We start from the raw sequence: 14,034 nt of genomic DNA, 5'->3' as shown, positions 1-14,034 counted from the left end.
AATCATAGATCCAAACAGAAGTGTTAATTGCAAATTCATCATTCCACAGTAGCAGAAACATTACCATGATTAGAAACAAACATACCCTAAGACTATGAAAATCGAACTTCAGGGAGCTGTGAAGTCAAAATATTAGTTTGCCCCCGTATTTTTACTAGCGGACCGGCCCAATTCGTTTTTGTCACCCGAATTTTGACTATTACAATCTCTGATATAGCTCGATCGTTATACTAATTAATGTAATGAAAATATGATATCTACTTAAAAGTACACATACACTATATTTTGTTTTTTATATTTAATTTAATTTCAAATATTGTAAAACACTGAATCAAGTCGATAAATGTATACCCAATATAAAATGTATATAACAATTAACAATAAAAAAATGTAATTAAAATAATTAATCTAAAAGTAAAATAGTGGGAAATTATATACTAATTAAAAAACATTTGAAAAAAAAAATCATAAATAAAAATTTAATTTTATTAAATCATATCATATGACATGTTTATTTATATAACTTTTTATTGATTTAATTCTATATTTAACTCTTTTTTAATTTGATCAGTAATTAACAAATTTCATTCAAGTTTTTCATTTTTTAAAATCACAATGGCATCTTTTTCCACTAAATTAATAATGAAACAGTTGATACATAAATATTAACGATTTTAATTTATATACAATGTAGTTTGTAAAAAGGTATACTAACCATTTATTAAATTAACTTCGTTAACGTACAGAAGATCACATTGCTATATTTTATCAAATTGAAAAACATGACTAAATTTTAAAAATGTCACATTGTTGCCATTTTAGAAGTTAACTTAAACTTCTAAAAAAGAAAGAAAGCTTTTGATGAAGCCTTTTATTATCAAAAACAATAAATTGAAAAAAAAAATAAGTAAATAATCTAACTTAAATACAATTAAGCCTTTTTTTTATATTTTGTTAACTATTTTAACAAATTACTTTACCACACACATACTTGTACACTACACTGATAAACAAACTTTCAACTCACTTTTTCACCTTTTGTCGATCTTATGAGTACATGCTTTATTAGAGATGTCAAAAATGAGTTTTAACCTGTGAGTCAATCCGGTTCACCATAGATTCGAGTTAGTTTGGTTTGATAAAAGTTCAATTTTTTCAAAAGTGAGTTAAACTCAATCCAGCTCACTTAACTTACTCGTTAAACAAGTTCGAGATGAGTTGACCCACCAACATTTTTTTGCAATTTGTTTAATTAATTTGATTGTCAAGTTATATACGTTGATACTTTAATCTTTAACTATAATTTTTGTAACAAATTACTCAATCAACCATCTTATAAACATTTTTTTCTAAATTAGCATGACAAAAATGTGTAATTTTTTATTTATATTTTGTTGAATATCATGACAACAAATGTGTAATATTATTCATGTTTTCTTGGACTATATGAATACTTTCTTGAAAATAATTCATCATATATTTGTAGTGAGCATGATGAATACATTGATTTTTAACTTTATTGTGATTGTTATCTCATGGATGGCTTAAAAAATTATTTAAATATTTAAATTCTTAAAAATAAATATATATTTTTTTATACGGATTGCAAAATTTTTTACTTCCCTAGATTAGGTTCACTAATTTTCAACCTAACTCGTGATAAGTCAATCCGTTTGACATGTCTTGTATATCGAAAAGATCTCAGTTTATCCTCTTATTTAAACAGGTTTTTAATCAATCAATTACTATGACTATTTGTGAAATAGGAGAATTATCGCACACTTGAGTTTTATAATAGCTATATGTAAAAGTTTATGTACCTTTTCTAAATTAAAATACGTAAATTCAACGTTTATTATCTTAAAAAATTACTAATGAAATTAATTAGAAAGAAAAAAAAACATATTTAAAAAATTACTAATAAAATTAATTAGAAAGAAAAAAGACCATATTTACACAGACTATGCTCATAATATGTAACACTTTGACTGGTTAGAAACGTCTTGCCATTCAACCCCGAGTCCATAGAGAGCGTTACCCAAACATGTTTGAAATAAGTTAATTTTGTTAATTACAAAGGATTTACATTACTATTATTGTTGTGCAGATGACAACTAAAAAGACTAGATAGAAAGGAAGGTGCAAAGGTTGACATAATACAGGTAAGTATCCCAAACAATCACTTCGTCTTAGATTATGATAAAACATTTTTTTTCCTTTTAGTGGAACTTTTTGAGGAGTTTGGAGTGGTACTGCATTTTGAACAAAACCAGTCGTCCTCAGGGACTTGTGTTAGTGGAGGATCGCAGCAATCGATGTGGGTACCCACTCCACACCCAACAGAACCACTTTCATCACCACAAATCAGCATTACATCTCCTCTGTCGCGGGATCCACACACTTGGCAAGGTACATCATCACTATCATCATCATCACTGAAATCCTCAGGAGCAACAATCTCCTCTGCTTTGCTTTTAAGTTTATCCAATGATTTCTCTGCCCAAGAATGAGTACCGTATAACACATGCTTCTCGAGGGAGAACCCGGGTTTGCAAACATACTCAACCAAATAGTCCGCTACAACACAAGGTATCTCATGTTTTAAGAACTCTTGGACCCAGATATCAACATGTGGCATGCCAGGGCTAACTACAGCATAGTCGACTCCGGTGCCAAGGAATCGTGTATAAGGTGGAGAAGTGGCTAATATTGTTCCATCGCCAGCTTTGATGACACGTTTCAGAGTATCCTGTAAAACAGTTGTGTTGGAGCGGAAATATAAGTCATCGTCAATAAAACGCAGTTGAAATGGTTGGAAACTCGTTTCCATTAATGACTGTACAAACAAAAACTGCATTAAAAATAGAGACCATCCCTAAAGTCTATTACAATTCGGATGAAAGTCACGGTAGCATTGGCAAGTAATAAAGGAACATTCTCAATAAAAACAAAACATACCAAAGGCGGAGCAATGCAATCGCCGTATACAACAATACGCATTCCGTAGAAGGCACCATGACCTGTTTTTTCTTTAACTAGCCGCCACTTTCTCGGAGCCTCCATATTGATTGCTCCATCCTCACTGAGACCATTCCTGTGCCACTCATACGGCTCCTCCGCCAAGAGTTTTCCTTCCTGACTGCTGTCAGTTAGGTAATCCATTTTCAGAATCCACCTGCATTCCACCGAAGATTGAATATTTATTTATAATCAAAGAAATCCAAATTACATTGTTATACTGAGAATACGAAAGGAAAGGGAAAGACGCTAGGTTATGCTTATTTTTCAATGATTTTCGAAAGAGATTGAAGTAACACCTCCATTCTGAAATCTACACTACATGGGAAGTTACTACAACAAAAATTTTCCTTGCCGACTTGCTTTGGTTTGAACACAAGTGTTTAAGCAGGGGCATCGTATACGAACTTCATTTTAGTTTGTCTGATATTCCTTACCTTCCTGAAGCAGCCGCAGCAAAGAATTTCTCAACCCTGCGTAAGGGGTCTGGAGCTATAAAGTGTGTCGCCTGATATGACCACTGATGAGAATCCCGGCAAACCCTTCCTTTTAAGCGCTTGATTACTTGCTGAAACTCTTTTCTCTGTAGACGGTGACCGCTTAATATAAAAAAAGCCGCTTCAGTCTTTACTCTCGTGTTAGATTCTGATATAGATGGATTGAGCCCCACTTTAGTAGACTTGATATTTGTTGACCTTACATCAGATTTATTAGTTGGATTGTCATTGCTTCTGCCCTTCACAGGATCCTGCATTAGATCAATTGGTCTATTCTCCTTCTCTTCTTCAGCTAAAGTCACTGACTTATTTCTTGCTAAGGCCGACTTGTCATGTTGATCAGCAGGAGAGGGCACTTCTTCCACAGTTTCTATCTCTGCCTCATCCCCCGTTTCATTGGGAACCTTTTCCTTAGATACTGCAACTTTAGATTTCGATAAATCCTTGGCAACTGTGGCCTTGGCTTTACCAGCAGGACGTTTCCTTGCTTGATGCTTTACTACCAGTGAAGATGGCTTCTGTTTTTCAGTTTTATTCGTAACTCCTTTAGGAGGCATTGCATCTTCACATTTTGACGCGGGACAAATTGCTTCTGGCTTCTCTTTTGAAGATTTATCTCGTTTTTTTGAAGGATGAACCTTTGTAGATTTATCTCGTTTTTTGGAAGGATTAACCAATTCTTCTTCAGTTGTCATTCCTAACTCATTTTCAAGTTTGTCATCTGGATCTTCGGTTTCATCATCCAAAGTCTCAGTTCTGTCACTTGCATCGTCTGCGTATTTACTAACTGTGGCATTAGCTTTACCAGCAGCACATTCTCTTGCTTGATTCTTTACTAACAAAGAAGACGTTTTCTGTATTTCTGCTTTATTTGTGCATTTCTTAGGAGGCATTGCCTCTTCACATTTTGTTGCAGGGCAAATTGTTTCTGACTTCTCTTTTGTTGCTCTATTCGGCTTTTCCGAAGGATGGACTGATTCTTCATTTAGTGCCATTCCAAACTCAAATTCACATTTATCATCTGGAGCCTCGGTTTCATCGGTAAAAAAGTCAGCTCTGTCAGAAGCATCATCTGTATTTTTAGTAACTGCTTCTTGCTCCATCATATTGTTAATATCCCGGTTTTGGGGACAACCCTGATGAATCTTCGCATCACAAATCTCTTTGCTTTCGCTGCATAAAGCTACACCTTCACCAAGGTTAGTTTTATTCAAGGAAAGTGATCTTTTATGTCGAGCAGTGGCACTTACTCTAGGTTTAGAACCTGAAATTCCCTTGACAACTGACTTCTTTGTGGGTGATTTTCTAACCAGTTTATTACATTCTTCATTGCTTAAATCCAAGTTAGTACAACCACCGGATTCCACATCATGAGAGTTTTTGTTTCCCTTTGACGAGGAATCAAGACTTTTGGTGATATGCAGCCCGGCTTCATCACAACCAACTTGTCGCAATCCAGAACTTGTGACATCAGGCTTGCCATTAATTTTAGACTCACTTATGCTTCGAATAGCCGATTGTGGACTATTCTGATAGACACTATCACGCTGTGCAGATTCTGGGCCAGCATTTCTTGAGAAATGCTCATCAAATGCCACTGAGTTGGAGTTAGAACCAGCTTTGGGTGGCTCATCAACCTGAGATGTCACTTTTAATCCTTGAGATTTACCATTTGCTGATTGGATGGAGACTTTTGCATCAGAAGACACCTTTCGTGATTTTAATTTCGTAGAAGAAGCTTCATTTATCCTCTTTTGAGGCAATAAACTAATTGGTTCATCCCCTTTAGTAAAATCATTTCCTCTCCCAGAAATATCTAAACTGGTAGATTTCATAAACTGAATTTCCTCGTCAGCCTTACTGTTTTCACATCTGTTGCCTTCTATGCCTGAGCTTCCGTCTAATATCCTTGGGACAGAAAATTCCCTTTGGTTCTTTCTAGAATAACTTGTGGTTCTAAGCTTTTCATTTGAATGTGCAACTCCAGCTGCACTTGCAGATGTTGATGTCAATTCATTTATCAACTTCTTAGACTCCGTAGTGTTACCATGCAGACCAGACCGCTGAACAGATGATTTTGTATTTGCCGTATTGCCAGGGTCCTGGCAGCCAAGTGCCTTTGGATAATCAGCATTCTTAGACTCAGTGGTATTTGTATATTTGTCAGGTAATTTAGAAATATCAGGAGTCTGATAGCTTATCTTTGAGTCATCAACATTATAAAAGCTAGAGTCTTGATCAGATTTTCTCTTGCTTTCTGGAATGGTTAAAGAGTCTTCACCATTATTGACATTTGGCAAAACCCGTGGACCAGTAGAATCTGGTAAGTTGCTCGATGCCTCTCTTACTGATTTCAACAATCCATGATTTGCAGCATGGGCAAATTTCGAACCAAGGGGGCTTTGTTGTATATTTCTCCCACCTGATTGTCCCAGCTTAGCATCTTCACCCTCTTCCTCCGAATCCTTGGCCTCTTCCTCCGTCATTTCTAGTTCAAAACCACTATTGAAAAGGAACAAAGCTTCAGTAATTAGCTGAAAAGATAAGATTTTTTAAAAGCTTATGGAAAATAAAGTAATCATAGGAAGAACAAGTGATTTAATCACAAAACTTCAACTATAAGCTGAAATGCCTCTTACAGTAGTGCATCCACATGACTCGATGACAGGTAAAACTTAATAAATTTTCCTTATTATGTGACACTATTTGAACATGGCAAGCGCATGAGTGTAAGTCATAAATCATCAAGGAATGCCAAAGAATGAGAGAACTAACGAGGACATGGTGCATTATTCTTATTGGCAATAAGATGTTGAGTAAAGCAAATGACATTTTATATTCTACCCAAGTACAGTTGAGCTATATTTTCCTTTAGTAATAATGAGATCATTTCCCGCAATCATTATCAAGGTCATTGAATAACACGAAACAAGATGTATGTAGACAATCTCTAAATATAGAAGAGTATGACAAATATGCGAGCATTGAAAGAAGAATACTGTCCCCATTCAGCTTCCATCAACATAATATCCGAAATGCTACACTTGCATTGCATGCTAGGATGTGGATAAAAATTTATTGTGAAATATTTGCACTTGTAAGTGATATAACGCCTAACCTCTTGTTATATTTGTCTTCAGGAAGAAGCACCCATTCCTTCAAGCTGAAAAAATAAACAGAACTTTATTTGAAAAAACTTTAAATTTATATAATCCCAACAAGTCAAATGAAAAAGGGTCAAATAGATGAGATTCATTCACATCCTTGTAAAGGTAGCAGGATACACATACATACCAATCTTCCAACCAACGATGATTAACTAGCTTTATTGTGCCCAATCTCTTGGCAAGCAGATACTTCTCTCCTATATTGAAAGTTGAATTTTAAAACGGAATTAACAAACAAAACGAAATAAAAATAAGCATGAATAGTCTGCAATATGAAGCAATTAAGAGAACAATAAAAGCATACACACGCAGTTAAAAGTGAATGGCAGGATTTATGAAAATTAGACAAACCTTCAAATTTATAGCATATGAGATGAGTAACCTTGTTTGCTACCAATGGTTTAGAAAACTTCGCACCCATCAGGCCGACCATTGTCTAAAAGGGAAAGTAAGGTGAAGGTAAATTCAAGTAAGCTCACAAAACAAAGCGCACAACCTCCTCCGAATAAATCACACGGTAAAGTATAACAGATACCCACCATAATGTCATCCCGATCCTGCCGTAGATAACCAGTCAAGCACATTATCAAATCTTTTGCACCTGGTATTCCATCTAAGTCTTTAGGAGGTCTATACATAACCTGCCAAATGGAAAACTCAATTTGTTCAGTTAAAGGTTAAAATTACTACAAATTCATCCTACAAAGCAGAACAAAAAAAAAAACACCACTGGCTCTCTAAGTGACTCGGAAGTCTAAAGATTTCTGGACACAGTGTAAACAAAACCAATTAACTAATTGGTCGGAATTTCTAATCTTTTTTTAAATTTTTATAATTTGGAAGTAACCAAATCTTTCCCCCGAGTTGTGTTTACAGATGAATCAAGTACTTACTCAATAAACGCTTATAATATAAAGATTTATTCATAAGTTGTTTCAAAACTTAAAAAAAAGTGACTGAATTATTTCCACAAAAACTATAAGTTATTATCTTATACTACCTAGAGGACTCAAGTTGAAAACACCTTATGGACACAACATTAGGTAGTTTTCTAATATGTAAGTGCTTCTACCATAAGAGAAGCCAAATAAGTTGTTCCAAGCGGACTCAACTCAACATTTCATGAGAAAGAAAGGCACTCCAATTAAGGGAATGGAAGAAGAAACTAACCGAAGAAGCATCAACGGGCATTCCAATATCAGCACTGTGATCAACCCAGAGTGCAGTGACGACCGCCTTCCGGTCCTTTCTTGCAGCAACACACAGAGGATCGTCCTACACGCACAACACATAATGCTCCCTCTCTTTAAAATGAAGGCCGATGATAGGGCTAAAGAAAAAGCAAATCGTACTGAACTCACATAAGCAATCTTGTCGACAATAACATGACTGCAACTACCACCGTACTGCCCTGCGTCAATTCCACCGCCATCTTCAAGCTTAACCCGGATCTACAAAATCACAAGCAGCAATTCAAGGGATAAATAGAACAACCTTACGGAAGAAGAAAAACAGAATAGAGAAGGATAGAGAGAAACCTGGCTTTCGGCGGCGGGATTGAAGCCACGGAGAACAAAACGAACACCTCGAAACACTCGCGACGCGTAACTAGCTTCCATCATGCGAAGCGGAAACGGAAGAAACAAGCGGCAAAATGAGAAACAAACTTCTGGAGGAAGACTTGATATGGTAACTAGTTATTTAAAATTTTATTTGAAAAAATAAAAATAAAAGCGGGGAATTTTTATTTGTCTCACTGTTTTGATTTTGGAGGCGGGATGATGAAATCATGAAAATCTCTACATGGGCTCTCATTCGGCCCTGAGATAGTTGGGCCGGTTACAATTCCATAAGGGGAGCTTCTTCCTGCACCCCAATATTTCTTCTGCACCTCCAAATATTCATGCTCTTTCATTTATGTTCTTGGAAAATTAAATAAATAAAATAAATTAATTATGTAGACGCAATAATTAAATAATTATGAAATGGCAGAGTTAATTGGCTGCCTGAATTAATTACCAACAGTGTTTTATATACCCTGCACCCCCTTTTCTTTCAGTTTCACTTACACTGCAATTCTTATTTCACTTTTTCACTTGCACTGCAAAAGAAGAAATTTCGTTGGTGGTTGAGGTGTGAATTTTTCAGTCGAGGGTCCACTCGTATTTCACCATTTGCTTCATTTCTTCTTAGAAAAAGGTACGCGCATTAGAATATAAGTTTATATTTGATAAGTTTATGTCTGAGGTAAATGTTATGTTGCATTTTTAATATTTCATGTTACATTTTACAGAAGTCATTTTTATTTACGGAAGTGGAAACTTCCGAAACAGAAGTGAACTTATGCGGAAGTCAAGTTATTATTTCCATATACTGAAGTCGACTTCCGAAAGTGTATATGTAAAACGGAAGTCGACTTCCGGAAGACAAGTGAAATTTTACGGAAATCAAACTATTTTTTCCCTTATACGAAAGTCAACTTCCGGAAATGTACATGTGAAACGAAAGTCAACTTCCGGAAGTGTATGATTAAATCAAAAGTGGACTCCGGTGAAGTGAAATTTTTTAGTGTCACGGAAGTGGACTTCCAGTCTTTAAGTGAATTTTTCGCCCAGAAGTCGAGTTCCAAAGAGTTTTTTTTTTTTGTTTTGTTTGGTAAGTAGCTTTTTGTTGTGGTGAGTAAATTTTTTCCATTTCTGTAGTAAGGTGGTTTCTCTTGTTTTTCACTTTTTCCACTTCTGATGCTTTCTATGTTCTACCATGCTTTCTTTTTTCTTTTTCTTTTTCACTTTTTCACTTCCGTATATGCTTTTAGACTAAGCTTTCTTCTTTTTTTTTCACTTTTCCACTTCCGTAGATGCTTTTACACTAAGCTTTCTTTTTTTATTTTTTCTTTCACTTTTCCACTTCCGTAGATGCTTTTAGACTTAGTGATATTTTAATTTAGTTTTATTTTGTAATTTATAATTTTGTTAGGGTTTGAATAATAACGTATGTTTTATTTATTATTTATTTATATTATTTATTTAACTTTTATTTACATGAATATTTATTTTTTGTTTATATATTTTTTATTGTTATATTTTTGTGTGTTTTGATTATTATTTGTTTAAGTTTACTATTTATTTATTGTGTGTTTGTTTTATATTTTTGAATGAATATTTTTATTTTTTATTGATTTAATTTTATTTATTTTTATTTTTTTATGGTTGAGTGTTTATGTATGTTTTTTTTATATTTATTTAATTGTTTGAAGAATATTTTCATTTTTTTTTATATTTATTTTATTTTGTAAAAAATGGTATTGATTATTAACGTTAGATTATAGGTGGTTAAAGTTATCTAAGATGGACGATCTCCCTTTAACTTTTATGGATTCACAAGTAAATTCGAGTTTCATCTCATATTTCTCTTATTTTATAAATGAGATGAATGATAAAGACTATACAAATAATTTTACGACTAATAAGATATTTTCAACACGATATGAGTTGATTCAGTGGGTTCGAGGGATAGCATTTCATCTTGGTTTTGTTGTTGTCACTATCAGATCTGACAAAGTTACTGGTCAACCTGGAAGGAAAACGTATGTATTGTTAGGCTGTGAAAGGGGTGGTAAGTATAGGAAGTATAAATCTGATGTTCAGCCTAGTGTCTCTGGCACAAGAAAATGTGATTGTCCATTTAAACTCAGAGGCAAACCAATTAGTAATGGAGATGGTTGGATGTTAAAGGTAATGTGTGGATATCATAACCATGATGTGTCTCATACACTAGTTGGTCACCCATTTGTTGGGAGGTTAAAATCTTATGAACAGTCATTGCTTGTTGACATGTCTAAGAGTCAAGTCAAGCCAGCAAATATTCTACTCACTCTAAAAAAAAATAGTGAGTGTAATGTCACAACGATAAAGCAAATTTATAATGCAAGATACACTTATAAACGGTCGTTAAGAGGTTCAAGAACTGAATTACAACACTTGATGATGTTGTTAGATCGTGATAATTACATCCATTGGAGTAGATGTCAAGAAGAATCTGAAGTGGTTAATGATCTATTTTGGACACATCCTGATTCTGTTAAATTGTTGAATGCATTTAATATCGTATTCTTGATGGACACCACCTGCAAACCAACAAATATCGATTGCCATTACTTGAGATAGTAGGGGTGACATCTACAGGGTTGACTTTCACTACTGCGTTTGCATTCATATATAGTGAACGATAATCTAATTTCACTTGGGCCCTAGAAAGATTTAGAGGATTATTCATGACCTCTGAGGACGGTCCACAAGTAATTGTGAGCGACAAAGACCTTGCTTTGATGAATGCTATTGGTAGTGTTTTTCCTAATTGTTATCATCTCCTCTACCAATTCCATATTCAGAAAAATGTGCAAGCGAAGTGCAAAATGTTAGTAAATTTTATTGACGCATGGGATGTTGTGATGGAAGCATGGGAAAATGTTATGTATTGTGAAGATAAGTCGTCCTTTAATGATTGTGTTGAACGCCTTCGTCATGTTTGTATTTCATGGCCTTTATTCTTTGAGTATGTCAATGAAAGTTAGATAATTCCTCATAAAAAATTCTTTGTAAAGGCATGGACAAATCGAGTAATGCATTTAGGAAACACAACATCAAACAGGTATGTTTCATTGTTATTATCATCAGTTATGTTCTTAATTCACTTATAATATTGTTTATGTTAAATATAATAGGGTTGAATCAGCGCACTGGAGCCTAAAGAAAGTTCTAGGAAGCAGTATGGGAGACTTATGCTCGTGTTGGGATGCAATCCATAACGTTATTATCCTCCAACATAATGAAATCATGGCATTTTTTGAAAAAAGTATAAATCTAATCAGTGACGTGTATAAGGGAGGCATGTATAAAAGATTGGTTGGAATTGTATCAAGACATGCTTTAGGACTCATTGTTGATGAGGTTGAACGAGTCAATCATATAGGATTTGACAACGGGAGTTGTGGATGTGTGTTGAGAGCGACATATGGTTTACCATGTGCTTGTGAATTAGCACGATATGTCTATGGGGTGATTCCTCCTACTGTTCTTCATATAATGCATACTAGATTAAGCTTCTCAAATATTTCATCAAATGAATCGCTTCCTAGGTTATGCATAGACAAGGAAATTGATATGGTTGTGAATCGTTTCAGTGAAGTCGACATTGCAAGAAAGGTAACAATCAAACAAAAGTTACATAAAATTGCGTGTCCTGCAATGACATCAATGGTGTCTCCAATGCAAAAAGTTAAAACCAAAGGTGCACAACAACGAAAAAGGTCATCGATCAGAACGATCCACTAAGCGTGATCCATCCTACTCTGAGCATGTCGACGCCTTTTTTTCCTCTCACAGTGGTCATTCCATTAAAAGTGACACGAAATCTAAAGAAAGTGCAATTTCGTTATTAGATCAATTTAATCCTATCTGTCACTTTTACATTGTCAATGTTGTTGATGTGGTTGTTGATGGCCATTGTGGGTATAAATGTATTGTTGCCTTGTTAGGGATGGGTGAGGAATTGTGGCCCCTAGTCCGACATGATCTTTTTAAAGAACTTAGTCAATGGCGTGATGAATACGCAAGATTAGTAGGATCTTATGACCGTCTTGAAGAACTAAGGAAGTCATTGTTAGTGGAATCGCAAGCAGAGGTATGTTATATTCGTTTCCTGAACTTTACTGTTCACTTCTTACAAATACGTTTCTTAACCAATATTAATCATTATTTACATTATTTACAGGCTAATATGGATAAGTGGATGACTATATCCGATATGGGCTACGCGATTGCTAATCGATATAATGTTATCTTAGTCTGCTTATCATCACGGCAAAACATTACAGTTTTTCCACTACGTACCAGACCACCAATTGATTCAAAACAACATAAGCTAATATGTATAGGACATGTTCACGATTCTCATTTTGTTCAGGTAACACAATTGTTTTTTTATTTGATTTACAATTTCAATGTATCACATCATTCATTTGTTACAGGTTCACCTAAAAGATGGTTGTCCTATACCCATGGTAGATATCATATCATCTACACATTGTTATCCCGAGGCTCGAGCTTGGTTTGCGTTTTACGCTAACAGGATGCAGACATTTGTGCACTTGATGGGTGTGAATACTAGTTATGTGGACTTGGGCATGGACTAATGTTTGTATTTAATTTTTTAAGGATAGTTATTTTTGTAACTCAATATTTTGTCATATAGACATTAAAAACTATTTGTAATTATTCAGCATATTTATAAAATTATAACTCCTTTGGCCAAGGGACGAATATATTTTGGCCTTAGTGCAATCACCATTAACTCAATAAAAAAAAATAATTGCATATAAACACACATTAAAACACATTATGCGATTAAAAAAAATAAGAAGTTCTACGTCATAAAATATCAAAAGTTCATGACTATTTAACTAATATAAAGGATAGAAATAAAGTCAAGTTCACATAAGAATATAAAAAGGTCTCCTATCCAGAACTAGACCGCCTCCCTCACACATTTTGACCTCCTTTATTACTACTGCTATATTCTTCAACTGCCTGACGACCTATCCGCAACACCTCATTAGTGTGTTCCCATGCTATTATCCCCTCACTCACATCGCGACAATCTACCATCCTTTGTAAGACGAAAATCATGCATCTAATAGCACCATGTAATGACAACATGAAATGGAGTAAATTAAATAATTTACATGTATTGAAATCTAGTTTTCAAATACTTACAGATAAGTCGGATGATGAATCGGGTGATCTCCTCTGCGGTGGAAGATCATCTGGTACATGTCGTCGAAGTTGGGGCACTAAAGTAGGTCGATCGTCATGGTTACCCGAAATAATATACGGATGAGATACCTGTCTAAACCATTGTAGGTAGCCGTCTACACAAGAATAAGGAGGTATAGCTGGAAGCAAACCTTTCAACACATGACCCGCAAAGTGAATCCATCGAGCATCAATGTCTACTAAGCCGAAATCACCAATAGAAAGTGGAGACCTCGGGATATGCTGCATAAGCCCAAATTGGCGCAAGACACAGTCCAGTAGATGACGGTGCACAATTTCTCCCAACCAGATGAAGCCACAAAATATAGCGATTTTCATAAGAGGACGAGTAACCCGATGTGTTGCATAAGGGTTCCAAATGACCCCATCGTACGTAAGTGCATCCAATTGTGCCCTAACCTCAAGCAAAGTATAATTTAGTCTTGGTGTCACATAACGCGTCGCCCGAGGTCTCTGTTCATCATAGCTGTCTAGTACTTGATTCCTTCCCAATCCTGGGAAGTGCTCATATATCCAACT

At 34.9% G+C, this 14,034-nt stretch overlaps 2 protein-coding genes across 2 annotated transcripts; one reads left to right on the top strand and one right to left on the bottom strand.

Moving 5' to 3' along the window:
• Nucleotides 1-1,965: 1,965 nt before the first annotated feature.
• LOC114192749 (BRCT domain-containing protein At4g02110) lies at nt 1,966-8,367 on the bottom strand. The gene is made up of 10 exons (XM_028082547.1): nt 8,221-8,367; nt 8,044-8,133; nt 7,853-7,957; nt 7,222-7,323; nt 7,034-7,118; nt 6,810-6,879; nt 6,634-6,678; nt 3,456-6,017; nt 2,959-3,175; nt 1,966-2,749 (listed from the first exon to the last, which is right to left on the bottom strand). Exons 1-10 carry the CDS (start codon nt 8,302-8,304, stop codon nt 2,195-2,197), a joined length of 3,915 nt encoding a protein of 1,304 aa, XP_027938348.1. The 5' UTR covers nt 8,305-8,367; the 3' UTR covers nt 1,966-2,194.
• Nucleotides 8,368-11,517: 3,150 nt separating this feature from the next.
• On the top strand, nt 11,518-12,875 carry LOC114191309. The gene is made up of 4 exons (XM_028080480.1): nt 11,518-11,886; nt 11,960-12,364; nt 12,455-12,646; nt 12,711-12,875. The coding sequence occupies exons 1-4, from the start codon at nt 11,518-11,520 to the stop codon at nt 12,873-12,875; spliced, it is 1,131 nt and encodes a 376-aa protein (XP_027936281.1).
• Nucleotides 12,876-14,034: the final 1,159 nt, after the last annotated feature.

Source organism: Vigna unguiculata, chromosome 7 (assembly GCF_004118075.2).
Source record: "Vigna unguiculata cultivar IT97K-499-35 chromosome 7, ASM411807v1, whole genome shotgun sequence".
NCBI lineage: Eukaryota > Viridiplantae > Streptophyta > Magnoliopsida > Fabales > Fabaceae > Vigna > Vigna unguiculata.
This window is presented reverse-complemented; position numbering and strand designations above follow the sequence as displayed.

Excerpts from the sequence above, each read along its gene's own strand:
- LOC114192749 (XM_028082547.1), bottom strand. The coding sequence starts at position 8,304 with ATGATGGAAGCTAGTTACGCGTCGCGAGTGTTTCGAGGTGTTCGTTTT. Across the intron at positions 7,119-7,221 it reads AGGATCGGGATGACATTATG|ACAATGGTCGGCCTGATGGG; the intron begins GTGGGTATCTGT and ends TTTCCCTTTTAG. Across the intron at positions 2,750-2,958 it reads ATTGCATTGCTCCGCCTTTG|GATACTCTGAAACGTGTCAT; the intron begins GTATGTTTTGTT and ends ACTGTTTTACAG.
- LOC114191309 (XM_028080480.1), top strand. The coding sequence starts at position 11,518 with ATGGCATTTTTTGAAAAAAGTATAAATCTAATCAGTGACGTGTATAAG. Across the intron at positions 11,887-11,959 it reads AAGTCGACATTGCAAGAAAG|TTAAAACCAAAGGTGCACAA; the intron begins GTAACAATCAAA and ends CAATGCAAAAAG. Across the intron at positions 12,365-12,454 it reads TAGTGGAATCGCAAGCAGAG|GCTAATATGGATAAGTGGAT; the intron begins GTATGTTATATT and ends CATTATTTACAG.